This window comes from Pleuronectes platessa, chromosome 24 (genome assembly GCF_947347685.1).
Source record: "Pleuronectes platessa chromosome 24, fPlePla1.1, whole genome shotgun sequence".
NCBI lineage: Eukaryota > Metazoa > Chordata > Actinopteri > Pleuronectiformes > Pleuronectidae > Pleuronectes > Pleuronectes platessa.
Genome location: NC_070649.1, coordinates 2264589 through 2278255, shown reverse-complemented (window position 1 = coordinate 2278255; position 13667 = coordinate 2264589). Strand labels below are relative to the sequence as shown.

General features: G+C 46.6%; 1 protein-coding gene across 1 annotated transcript; it reads right to left on the bottom strand.

Moving 5' to 3' along the window:
- Positions 1–1754: 1754 nt before the first annotated feature.
- lig4 (ligase IV, DNA, ATP-dependent) lies at positions 1755–6326 on the bottom strand. Its single transcript, XM_053417025.1, has 4 exons — positions 6142–6326; positions 5720–5812; positions 3171–5241; positions 1755–3001 (listed from the first exon to the last, which is right to left on the bottom strand). The coding sequence occupies exons 3-4, from the start codon at positions 5231–5233 to the stop codon at positions 2332–2334; spliced, it is 2733 nt and encodes a 910-aa protein (XP_053273000.1). The 5' UTR covers positions 5234–5241; positions 5720–5812; positions 6142–6326; the 3' UTR covers positions 1755–2331.
- Positions 6327–13667: the final 7341 nt, after the last annotated feature.

The window sequence follows — 13667 nt, the reverse complement described above, 5'->3', positions numbered from 1 at the left end:
TAAAATATTACACAATAAGAGATGCTATATGTTATAAGGATAATGTGCAGGAGGACACTAATGTGCACATTACATTTTGAGTTTAAAAAAGGGGAATCATTCAAGTTGTATCTTATGTATCATGTTGGAAAGTTACATATTGTGTTTAATTTTGAAGATCACCGCCTCTGATTTCCGGTTTATTGCTGTTTCCTTCTTCCTCTTGACCAAACCTCCACATCTCTGACGTTGTGCGCGCGCATCACAGTCGAAGCATCCCACGGTACAAAGGCATGTCAGTGTAAAAATACTCTAATCTAATGAGATTCAAAGTAAATACACATTTAAACTATTAATATGTAAAGAGCAAGGAATAAATAAGAAACAGCAGTGAAACCAAACAGTTGGATAATACATACTGAGGAATAAAGGGGGTTTGGGAGAGTCTTATTTTGAAATACACAATAGCAGACTGGTTTCAGTTGTGGCTGACTTGACTTTGAACCAATCAGACAGGTCACTCACCTGATTCCTGCCTCAGGGCAGAAGCTCTCAACAAGAGAGAAGGAGCCACTTTGTGCGACTGCATGTTCGACTCCATTTAGAATCAGTCCCAACACAGACGTGTGCATGTGTCCAGGAGCTTTCCTCTGTTTGTGTTTGCCTCTGTTTGTGTTGTGTTGCTTCTGCAGAGAAGACGATTTAACTAGAAATCCAATCAGTTCATTTTTGAGTCTAAGTTAAAGTTTGCAATAACATTTTATGGAAGTCCCTCAAGCTGATCTGAAGAAATCACGTTAAAGAAAAACATAAAGATAATTGTGAGGCCCTGGACCCTGACCTTTGACCTTTGGCAATTAAAATCAAATCAGATAATCCTTCAATAGAAGTAAATGTTTGTGCTAAATGTTAAGGGATTCCCTCGAGGCGTTCTGGAAATATCACAATCACAAGTCAAAACACGTGGTTTGAGAGGCGACCTTGACCTTTGACCTTCACATTCTGATCAGTTAATCTGAGCCACTTACTAATCGCTGGTTCACTTCCTGATCGATGATGTGGAACAGCGACAAGCAGCCGAGTGAGAGCTCCTTCCCCGTCCGGTCGGGTGCTCCTGCGCTGCGAGGATCTATAATCGCTCACAGAGCCGGTGGTTGGAGTGTTCGTTGAAGCCTGGCAGGAATAAGCACTGGCTGAGCACCTCAAATTAAAGCCTGTCAGTCAAACGCTCCCTCTGCATCACCTGCAAATAGTCCAGAGTGGGCGACAGGTTCCACACAGCTCATGAGTCCGGAGGATTTCTCTCTCAAAGCGTTTGAGACCTTTTCTGACAAGTGGCACAAGTTTTAGCTGAAACTGCCTCAAATGTCATTTAAAGGAATTTGTTTTACATCGTGAACGCACACAAGCACTTTAGGGATTATTCACACAACATCATTAGGAGCAGGTACTTCATCACTTTTACTTTGACAATGTATTCATGCGGCATTTGCAATGCCCAGGACACCACAGGCGGCACCCTGCACCCCCGAGGCGACGGCGATGAAGGTTATAACATATCAATGAGTCCCAGGGCACATTGGTGACATTTCTAGAGATGGGAAAGAAATGGCGACATCTTGGTTGAAGGGCCTTGAGCTGAAGTGGGTTTGACGTACACCTGTGGCGCCCCTCGGTCTCTCTCTACCAGCGGAGCGCCAGCTAGCGAGCAGAGGCAAAGGCCAGCCCTTCACACACACACGTTTAAAGTTAATTACTAATTTCAAAAAACAAAATTATTGTTATTAGAGTTGTATTTATTGTGTGATTCAAAAGACAAAGAAGCATAAAGGAACAGATCACAGAGAGAGAAATAAATTATTCTGCAGTCTAACACTTTCTGCTTTGAGCTGATTTCAGACCTGCACTGAAGTCTGGATGTTTTCCTGGAATGTTCTGGAGGAGCTGGATGTGAGAACGCTAATGTTCGAGTCAATTGCTCCAGAGATTTCCCAGAACTTTTCCGCCCCTCACCTGAATGTTCCCCACATGTTCCTGTTGTAGTGAACAAGACGTTTTTTCTCCAGAGTCTTAAATCTGCTCAGCTTAAAGTTTTTGGCCTTAGGGGGAGAAAAATAATTGTCTTCTAAATTTAAAAACCTCATAATAAAATGATTCTGAATGTTAAAAAGAAAAACCGACACGACGAGCCTTAATTACTCATTTCCATGAAAGCCCTATTAAATGCTTTTTAAAATCAATCTCTTATTTTCCTTTGAATGGTTTGTTTGATTTGATTAAAATGTCTTTATTTGAATGAATTAAAATCCTAAAAACGAGGATTCCCCTCAAGCGTCTTCACCTGATGACTCGTCAAACCAAGTAATCATTGTCATTCATCACATATCCTGCTTTGATTGAGTCACTCACCCACGAGTCTCTCACAATCTTAAACTTCTTCCTGAAGCTTCGCCTCAAAGTCCTTAAAACCAGAAGTCTCGTTTCCTCTGTGACGATGACATGAGAGACTCCTTCCTCCAACTTCTGCTCCACTCTGCCTCCATGGTAGCGGACCTCCAGCGCCCTGATGTCCAAACAGGACCCAGCTATGGCGGTTTCGGTTTCTCCTACGTCAGCACAGCTGTCCATGTAAACCGTGAAGGGTCTGAACATGCTGGTGGGGAGGTCGTCCCAGCCGTACCGCTGTTCCACCTGCCCCACGTCCACGGCCGCCTGCTGGTCGCCGCTGCCGATGCGGTCGAACACCTCACGCAGCTGCTGCTCGTCCGTGTCCACCTGGAAGCTGTCGCCGTAGCTGTCGTACTCCTTGGCGAAGTGTTCCCTGGTGGAGGGCGACATGTGGATCATGTGGTGCGGCTGCCATGGGACCACTTCCTTCTGTTGCAGGCACTCCAGCAGCCAGGACGCCCAAACCATGTCGTGCTTGTTGGCCGATATCAGGTTCTTGACGCGCATGTTCTCCACGCCGGCGACCACACAGTACGTGTCGTGTCCGGGGTTCTGAACCACGATTCCTCCACACCTAGCATGGACAGGACACAAGTTGTTTACAATATGATATTTTGTAAAATATATTTTCATCTTCTTTCAATAATCAAACTGAGGTCTAAGGTTTGAAGCGCAGCATTTAAAAACCAGATAATTACATCTCTGGTTTCGACAAACTACAGATTCAGATCTTTCCCTCGTACCTGACCACGCCCTGCTCCAGCTCGGCCTTGGGATGATCCTCGGTGCCGTTCAGGACGCAGAACTCCACATCCTCAAACATATCCGTCTCCTTTGTAACCCCCGAGAGGTCCTGAGGCTTGAAGTGGTCGATGAGGCCGCCCACCTTCTTGGGTTTGGGCGCCACCTTGCGCTTCTTCTTCTGTGGTTCATCGTTGTTGATGCATAGGTGGCGCGAGGCGAGTTTCCCCAGCGCCTTGTTGCGGAACTGGTCCAGCTCGGCCAGCGTCAGGCACTGGTGCCACTCCTTGTCTTCACGGATCTTCTCGATCCTTGGGAAGCGCATGGTGCAGCTGGTTCTGTACATGTCGCTGCCGACTATCTCCGCCGCCTTCACTTGGATGATGACAGAATTGCAGGGCTCGATGTAGACTTCTGGCTTCTCTGTGGCACACAGGATGGAGGCGGGGGGGTCATTCTTCCGATAGACCTTCCAGTGCTTTGCGAGCTTCAAACCCAGGTCGTACAGCTCCTTCATGGTGTAGCCGGAGCCGATGCGACAGAACGAGTGAAACACTGAGGGCTTCTCTCCAGGCTTCGGAGCCTCAGCAACGCCACACAGGAAGTGGGACATCATGCCGCCTCGTCTCCCTTTCCCCCAGTAGCCGCCAATGATCAGCAGGTCGAGTTCATCCATCAAGCCATCGACATATTCTGGCTTTATCTTCAGCCATCCTTCCCCTCGTTTGTCGGGTTTGTAGATGGATAAAGGATCCTTCACCATGATCCCCTCTTCTCGGCCGTCTATGGCATCGTTGAGGGCGTTCACCACCTCTTGCATGGTTCTGGCATCGCTCTTCTGCACCAGGTGAATCCTTCCTTTGACTGGCGTGAACACTGTGTTAATGACCTCGTAGCGCTTCTTCAGCGGCTCATTGCCAAACTTCTGGTTATTGATTAGCAACACGTCAAACACACAGAAGCAAGTCTGCAACCCAGAGTCGTCCATCAGCTTCTTGATGTCGAACTTGCTCCCCTTCTGCATGAAGGTCTCTGTGGTCGGGTTGTACGCCATCATCTCCCCATCGAGGATACAGTTCACCACATGACTTTTAAACACATTATGGATGTGAGGTGTCAGCGAGCCCTCCAGTGGCGATCCTCCAAACTGCTGCGTGTACTCAAAAGCATTCCGAGTGAAGTATTTGTACACGTCTCCGTCTTTGTGCAGCTGGATTCGCTCCCCGTCCAGCTTGGTCTGGATGTAAAAGGGGCTGTTGCCCATCTGTTTCTCCACATTGCGGATGTTAGCCATAGCTGCTAACATGGGCTTGAAGGCAGAGAAAAGCCCGATGGAGGCTTCACTCAGAGACAAGGACGGATCGTGGAGCTGCTGGCAAACCTTGTTCAAGTCTGTGTTGACGTTGTAGAGTTCAGCAGCATCTGGGTGGAAGACCTGGAGAACAGTTTCTTTGCTGACCCCGAGCTTCATGTCCTTCAGAATCATCCTGATGAGCCACTTCTGCTCGAGGGCGGAGCTCTGGGTGATGATGTGCAGCAGACTCTTCTTCACCAGATCCTTCTGCTTGCTCCCATTGTTGATCGCCACTGAGTCCAGGAAGTCGTTGACTTCTTTGATGCTGAGGTTCCCCTGGTTGGTGCATCGCTTCTTCAGCACAAAGTACGCCATGCCCGCAAAGTCTCCAGCTTCCCCCTGGGACGTGGTCGGAGCTCTGTAGTTCAACAGCTTGTTGGCCTCCGGGCCGTTCTGTGGGAGGCCCAACACGGTGATGTAGAGCTTCGCCAACATGTTCTCCTTGATGCCATAAGCCATCCGCTCTCGTTCAAACGAGGGAACGACGAGGCGCATGGCTGGGTAGAAAGAGTCAGTGGTCTTGGGTTTGTCTTTGTGGAGGGCCGAGTGGAACTTCCTCCACGACTCAATGAAATCTCTGAGGATCTTGGATTTATCAGGACGGAGTTTAGACTTCTGGATTTTCTCGAGAGTGGTGCACAGGTGAAGGAAAGGAACCTGAGCTGCAACAGAGGGTTCTGCTGCAGCGTCACTCGTGGAAGGTTCCTCCATGGTGAGATCTGTAACACACAGGAAACGAGCTGGACAATCAATTCTGACAGATTCACACGAAGAGGAGGTGGTGATGGAGGATTTAATACTGAGCACACTCATCAGACATTACACACACCATAAAATACAAAGTTTAAATATATTTACATCAACACGAGGAGAGAAAACTAAAACTCCAGTGACACTTTCAAAATAAAAGTCACAGTTGTCGTGTTATGCCCGGACATGTTTGTTCAATAGACTGAATAAAAAAGGTTTGTCCAGATGAATGAGTAACATGTTATATTTGTATATTATATATATGGTTTGTGAAATCACCTTCATGTGATTTTATCTTCACAGAAAACGAAACCTTGATAAACGAAACGTTTTAATTTCCTTTATTTAAAAAAAACAAATCGTCTTATACTCAGTTTGAAGCGCGGGGACGACCCGTGTTGTACAATTAACATTTAGTTAACTATTATTGATAAAATTCGCCTTTACCTTGTTTATTTCCTCCAAACAAACAACAACACAGAGAGAGAGAAAGTCCACTTCCTTGTTGTCAAAGCAGGTACCTGAGTTTAAAGCGTCCCCCTGGAAACAAGAGGCGGACATTAGTTCCACATCCGGTTTATATATTTTTGTTGTATTCAAAAAGTCCTCACATTTTAAACACGTCACATTTTTAACATTTCATCTGAAATTATTAATTATGTCTGTGATGTAAGTTTATCTGAGTGCTGCACGCTGTTGTGCACGTTTTTATATTAAACTGCATTTCCCATGCTTTTGCTTCAGTGTCAACAACAGCAATAATAACACAAATAATTATAATAATTATTAACTGTATTTTCTTGACAATAATACAAGTAAATACACATTTAAATGAATAGATTAATTAATTATGATTTGTCAGTACTTACATCTGCCACCAGAGGGCAACATTAATAATCTTCAGTGCAAATACCACATCAAGGGATGGTGCTTGCTTGCTGCAGCCACCAGGGGGCGCATTGTATCTTTGCAAGAGGAGCAGGGCTGCACTGAGCTCTGGGTCACATGACAGCCAGGGTTGTTTACCTCTCTGCTGCTGCTGCTGCTGCTGCAGTGGAGGATGCTGGGAGATGTGTGTGGAGGTGGTGATCCTACACTACACACACGGTGAGCCGTGCATGAGGGGGGGGGGGCTGTGCACTGTGTGTGTGTGTGTGTGTGTGTGTGTGTGTGTGTGTGTGTGTGTTTGTGTGCAATGTGTGTGTCTGTGCACTGTGTGTGTGTGTGTGTGTGTGTGTGTGTGTGTGTGTGTGTGTGTGTGTGTGTGTGTGTGTGTGTGCATACACCTGTCCTGGTGTGTGTCTGTAGTGGGTGATGTCGTACACACACACACACAGACACACACACACACAAGCACTGCAGTAACTGGCCTGTCATGCTGTCATGCAGCAGCACAGGGGAGTTACATAAGCCCTGCTGGATGTGCTGCTGCACTGCAACGAGCTGTGACCTACAAGACAGTAAACAACTGACGTCACTGCTTCCCTGGCACGCATCAGCTCCTACCAGCAGGGGGGGGGGGGGGTATAGTGTGTTGTTGTAGGACTTAGTGAGAGTTTGCCAGTGAGGGGGGGGGGGGGCAGAGTAACAGAGCTAAAGTCCTCCAGGACGTGGCCGATGATGGAGCAGAGAATAGACAGTAAAGTACAAATATTATGGAACAACAAATAAGCCTTGAAACAAGAGACTGAATATGAGAAATGAAAAACTCAAGGGACAAGTGTGCAAAGTTGCAAAGTTGTAGATTTATAATATATTTATTTAAGACCTTCCAAAACAAACATTTACCAAATCAAAAGACAATAATTGATCAATTATAAGATCAAGTGACGACAAATGTTAAAACATTAGTCATTAGGTATTGGTGTGTTGTGATAGAAGACTCCAGGGCCGGAGGCTGAAGCTACAGAGTGACGTGCACTGTTCTCAGCACAGTGTGTACCCACATGTGTGATGTGTAATATGTGTTCCCAGCAGCTGTATCATCAACACAATGAAAAAACTGAAAATAACACAACGCTTGCCAGAGAATGGTTTTGATGCTCCGGCGCCTCGAGGCCTGATTGAACTCCTCACTCATGATCTGACTCGAGCGCCAGGAGAGCTGAGGACATGGAGATCCTGTTCCCGTGATCCGCCCAACACAAAGCAGTCCCTCTGCCGGCTGGGTGCAGGCCAGGCCGGGCCAGGCCGGGCCAGGCCGGACCACAGGACACTACCACGACCTTGGGCTAAAATTAGAGCAGCTTCACACATCACCGCGTCCCAGACTGTGGTACATCCTCCTTTTTTGAAACTTTTTAATATCTGTCTGTCTCTCCCCCTCTGTCATAACACGCTGTGTCATAACTGCTCTCAACATGAATCCCAGATCAAATCCTCGACCGTTCTCCACTCAGGCGCCGGTACATCGTGTTGAGTAAGAGCGAGCGCCAGGCGGCCCCCTCGGTGACCCCGAGCCGGAGATAACGGCCCCTGCACCTACACAGTGAAGCAGATGGTCCCACACAGAAGGTCAAGGTCAGATTAGGAGACGGTACAGGACCAACTGGGTGTCAGCTGATCAGAGGGAAGAGTTCTCCTCATTCGGTTACATCATGTTATTATGGGTTATTTATTCAAAGGGAATAAATCACAACAGGAACACATCTTCCTCTGCACCAAGTGTGATGAATGGATTATGTTTTGGTGAAGGGCAAAGGGCAAAGGTCACTATGGTCTCACAAACACCTGTTGCTGAATGGGTTAATAAAATATTAATTAGCTGTCAGTTATGTTTTCATGATGAAGCTTCATCAGCCGTTTATCTGAGTGAGTCATCGTTTGTCGAGTCGCTCGTTTTCATGTTCAAACCCGACTCCTCCCTCCTCCATCAACACAGAGAGCTGCTGCTCCTGCTGCTGTTTACCTGGAGCCTCTGGCATGTTTAATCTGATAAGACGTAGCCCAGAATCATGACACAGGAAGACAGGTAGTGATGAGATATAAAGTGATGAAGAGGAGGAGGAGGAGAGAGAAGAAATTAGATCACATAGACAGAAAACAACGCTTTGTTCAGTTTATTGCCAGGTTATCAGTCACGCTGTATTTTGAACATTGATGTTCTCTCATTATCTGTTTTCTCTGAAATCGGTGATTCCTGCTCCGGTCTCGACCCTCAGCCGGGACGTCACCCTCACCTTCACCTTCACCTCCACCCTCACCCTCACCTTCACCTCCACCCTCACCTTCACCCTCACCTCCACCCTCACCTTCACCTTCACCTCCACCCTCACCTTCACCTTCACCTTCACCCTCACCTTCACCTTCACCTTCACCTCCACCATCAGTAGCAGCCGCCACAGCAAACACAACATCCGCCTCTGATTCATCTGGTGCAACTTGACCTATCAGATATGAAGCTCTGCTCCAAAACAACTGGTTACACATCAATCTAATTATATAGTTGTCAGGGAGGGTGACACCTTGGTTGTCAGACTTTGATCCAAACCACACAAAGGTGCCAACACGCTGAGCCGGAGGTTTATCTTAAACTCTGTGGAACGGGGCGTGAGCTTTGAACGAGTCCAGTGTCGTTAGATTCCAGTTCTTTCCTGTTCATTAATTATTATCAAGGAGGTTGTTTGTTTGTTTGTCAACAGGGTGAAAGAACCAGTGATCATTAATATACATTAATATGTTATGAAATACACTTTGGGGATATACCCAAAATAAATCTACTTTAGTAAAGTACAGATCCAGGAAAAATTGAAGTTATTTGTTTAATAGTTAGAAAAACATTCACACCCTGCCATCAGGGGACACTCACACTGGAGGAGCTGGGGGTCGAACCAGCAACCTTTTGGCTGTTTCAGCAATAAGTCGCCTGAGACCCTGCCGACCTCCCAGCGTCAGCTCTCTCCTCAGCGGGGCAGAAAAAGAACGAGAGTGACGTGCACGTTGTGTTGGAAAGAAAAATAGATGTTTCAAAGTTGACGCACAACACACGACAGTGACACGTGTTGTGTAGTTGTGTCATCACGAGGCGTGAAAGCAAAGGTCTCGCCCTGTTTACAGCAAACGTGGCGTTAATACGAGGTTTCTGGATTCTGTTTGGTGAACCTCAGCGTCACAGGAGTCGTTCCTCGCCTCCATCGAGCTCCCGGTGGGTTTGCACCTGCTGTTGATGTCAGAGGGAAGTGAACCCATGCAGGTCTCTTCCCTTGCTCTGGCCCTTTCTCCTGGATTCCGGCGAGAGGCTCCTGGCGCGGCGTCTTTGCGTGCCACCACTCTCCATTAAGCCCCCCCGAATGTGTGTCTCCATACGACTGTGGCCTGCTCGCTAAGCTTTAGCCTCATGGCTGCCGTGTTTGACGGATGATTTACTCGGCTGCCACGCACGCAAACATGCCCCCGCTGTGACCTCAGCTCGGTGGGTGCTGTTGTGCTGCTTACAAAGATTCCTATAGGCACCAACCCATTCCCTCTAATAGGATTGGGCCCAGTTTCAAACTCCTGCAGACAGCTGCTGGTGAAAAGTTCATATGGAGCATATGGGGAGCAGCTGCACTCCTGATCCTACCTGGTGCAGGAAATCAATCATACTGGAAGTTGTTGTAGTATTTCCAGTGAAAGAATTATCACATGTAGTCACATATAAGTGAATTAAAGCAGCAAAATAAGTATTTCAGCTGATTATCTCCCTCAAACTCAGAGTTCTGTAATTTACATGCTGAGCTGGAGCGTTTCAACACGTCTGGTACAGGTCAACACGTGTCCGTCATGTATGCAGACGTCTACTTTTACATGCAACACGCTGACGTGCTAAAGTGGAAACAGCAGGAAGAGCCCAGCCACAGCAGATGTGCTGAGTGACGTTCAAGAGCAGTTTGACCCAATCTTTGGAAAGAAATATTGACTGAATACACATGGGGGGGGGGGGGGGGGGTGTCACGTCAGCGCTGCGTTTTCCATACATGGGGGGGAAATTTCCATAGATGAGACCGACTCTATGATGGCAACACACTGGTTAACGCTGCCCGAGGCGAGTGTGTTTCCACTGTGTGTGTCTGTCTGTGTGTGTGTGTGTGTAAGCTGAGTGGGCCTTTATCTTTGTTGCTCGCCCGTTAAAAGCCTGTGATTGGTCATAAAGGTTCAGGCGTCAGGCCACAGCGAGCTCGACCGAGGTGTCAGAACTCGTGGGCACCGTGCATGTGTGTGTGTGTTGTAAAGATTAGCGGTGTGTACACAGGGGAATGTACCTTAGTTTGAGAACAGTCGGGATATATGTCAGAGAAAATGTCATATTGTGGAGCCGTGTGTGAGTCTGTGTGTGTGTGTGTGTGTTGCCCTGTGGCCCAGGTAACAGAGTGACACGTACTTTCTGATAGATTAAGCCTTACATAACTCCACATTCCACCCAGCAGGTAAACAAGCACCGGGGCTAAGGTCAAAACCAGCGAGGCACCGGCTCCAGGCGCCGATGGATTCAGACGTTGTTCCACATGTGGGAGAGAGAAACCTTCAGGAGACACGTTCATCAAAGATCCTAAAGAAATGGAAAGAGAGATGATAAATAACTCCTGTGTGCATCTATTCCCACAGACTCAGGCTAATGGAATGATGAACATATTATTATAACACCCTGAGGGGAAGCAGGCTCAAACCAGACCTGAACACACACGCACACACAAACACACACACACACACACACAGACAGATGTAACATGACATAGAAGCTGATAAATACACACAGCGAGTAATGCATTGTAATAAAGCAAATGGAATCTAGATGGAGAACAGGTTGATGCAGGATTGTATGAAAACAATCTAAATGTTGCATGAGGTGAACAATGTGCAGCTTGTAGGTCGCCAGCAGCAGCATCATCTCCATCCACTGAGTCAGATCGGCTGTGTTCTGCCTGTGGGCCACCCTCAATGCTAAACTGCCATGCTCTGCATTATAGGCTTAAGCTAATGCCTCATTAGCATCAATGTCTTCCTGACTCCGCTGTGGAGTAGCCCCCCCCCCCCCCCCCCTCTCCACTCGGACCTGTCAGCATCACTGCCAGCCACGCAGCAGCAGACACCGGAGCGTGTGACGCAGCAGGAGAGACGTCACGTCACTGTGATATATTTCTTGCAGCCATGAGCCCGGAGAACAAACATCCATCAGGATGGGACTTGAACATCCTGCAGGCGAACGGTTCATGTAAACAGTTTGAAACGTGTCATAGTTCCAACATTTACACATGACTGTCGTCAGAGCTGGGATTAGAGTTCAGCAAACATTTGGTTGGTGTGCAGCACCAGTGTGTTCACATGTCTCCGCCCGAGGCCGACGCTGACTCATGGAGGCCGACATGCTTCAGTCAGACGAGGCCGAGCCTCTTCAAAAAACTGTTTTTCTCCTCATCCCAAAACAATTTCCCATAAAATGAATATAGATTAAATTCAAGATGAGCTGACACTCGTGAGTAATGTTTCAAAACTTTGAAAAAATTCAAATACATGAATGTACAGAGGGAAGACAAACAGATGGAGCGGAAATGGAGGAAGGGATATTTATTCAGTATTTGGGATGAGTACTTCCATGCAGTACAAAGAAGCATGCACGCTAATGGAAGGATATGATAAGTTCTATTGTCTCCTGAGGGGAAAGCAGGCTCAACGTCTCTACTGCTGCTCCGACAGGAGGAAAACAGACTCTCACACACACACAGCACAACAAACTGATTCATGCACTCATCCACTTTGAAGCATTGAAACTTTACTCTCACGTTTTCTGAAGATTTCACTCCAGATACATTCATTATGACTCTCAAGTTCATCTTTGTCTGTGCATTTCAACAGCTAATGCTAATACTGTATCTTTCATATCTTATATATTTATATTTCATTGATATCTTTCTTAGGTCCTTGTGTTGTATGTTCACTTCTTATTTCTTTATTGATGTTTATCTCATCTTATCTTATCTTATCTTATCTTATCTTAACTTATCGTATATATGTCCTTAATACCAAATCACAGACCTATATATATGTATGAAGCATCGAAGCACTTTGCCTTATTGATGTTCAGTCCGATCTGTGGAGCCGGAGATCAAAGCGGTAGCTGTGACACCACACAGGATGTAATGCATTGTAATAAAGCAAATGGAATCTAGATGGAGAACAGGTTGATGCAGGATTGTATGAAAACAATCTAAATGTTGCATGAGGTGAACAATGTGCAGCTTGTAGGTCACCAGCAGCAGCATCATCTCCATCCACTGAGTCAGATCGGTTGTGTGCTGCCTGTGGGCCACCCTCAATGCTAAACTGCCATGCTCTGCATTATAGGCTTAAGCTAATGCCTCATTAGCATCAATGTCTTCCTGACTCCGCTCTGGAGTAGCCCCCCCCCCCCCCCCCCCCCCCCCCCCTCTCCACTCGGACCTGTCAGCATCACTGCCAGCCACACAGCAGCAGACACAGTTTTAAAAAAGATTAATTTAATTCAACAGGTATAACAGCTTGGTAATATGGTTTTAAATGTGAGGGGTGTTTGTTCTTCAGACACATAGGGACACATATTCTGGATTACTTCAGCATGTTCATATCAAACATGTTCTACTCATGTGTGTGAAGAGGTGGAACCTGAAAACTGTTAGAAAAGCTTTATCAACTCACATTGACTTTTATATATCATATATATATATAAGATGTCAGAAGAGAGGTTAAAGCTGCATTAACACAAACTGTGCAAACAGTAGTAAATGGTCATTATCTCTTTACAGCTCAGTGAGTCTTGGAACACAGATGGAAACAAGGATAAGCCGACTGGGTTTATATATGTGACTTTATGTTTGCATGTAAATCACTAGAACTCCTCTAATCTCCGATTGTGTGGTTTGGTTTTTCATTGTGATGGAACATACTTAAACCTGGGTTGTCACGTATAGAGGCTGTGTTTACGATGGATTAAGGTTAAAGCCAGAAATCTGTGGAACGTTATTATTCACGCTATAGGGGACATGGCTCTAGCAATGACTTGTATTTAAAGACTTGTTCTGTGGCGTGGCTGCAGTGACCTGGGATGTTGAGGTGACACACCCACATCCTGTCAACAGGTCCCTTAATACTCTCTGATTTCGATTTCATGCCCAGGTCCTGCAGTGGCACACAGTTCACAGTCCGCTGCTGGATTACTCCTCCCAATTAGCCTGCAGACTCTTTGGTCATTTCTGCACCACATTGAAAACCAACCCACCCGCGTCTCCAGCACCTAAAACCCACTGTCCTCCTGCCTCGGCCCCTGATGGTCGTGCACAGAATATCCTCCTGCGTCTTTTTGGTTTTTCAGCTTCTATTCAATTCCAACATGATCCACTTGTTTTTGTGGGCGAAGGCTTTAAGCTTTACACAAAACAGCATA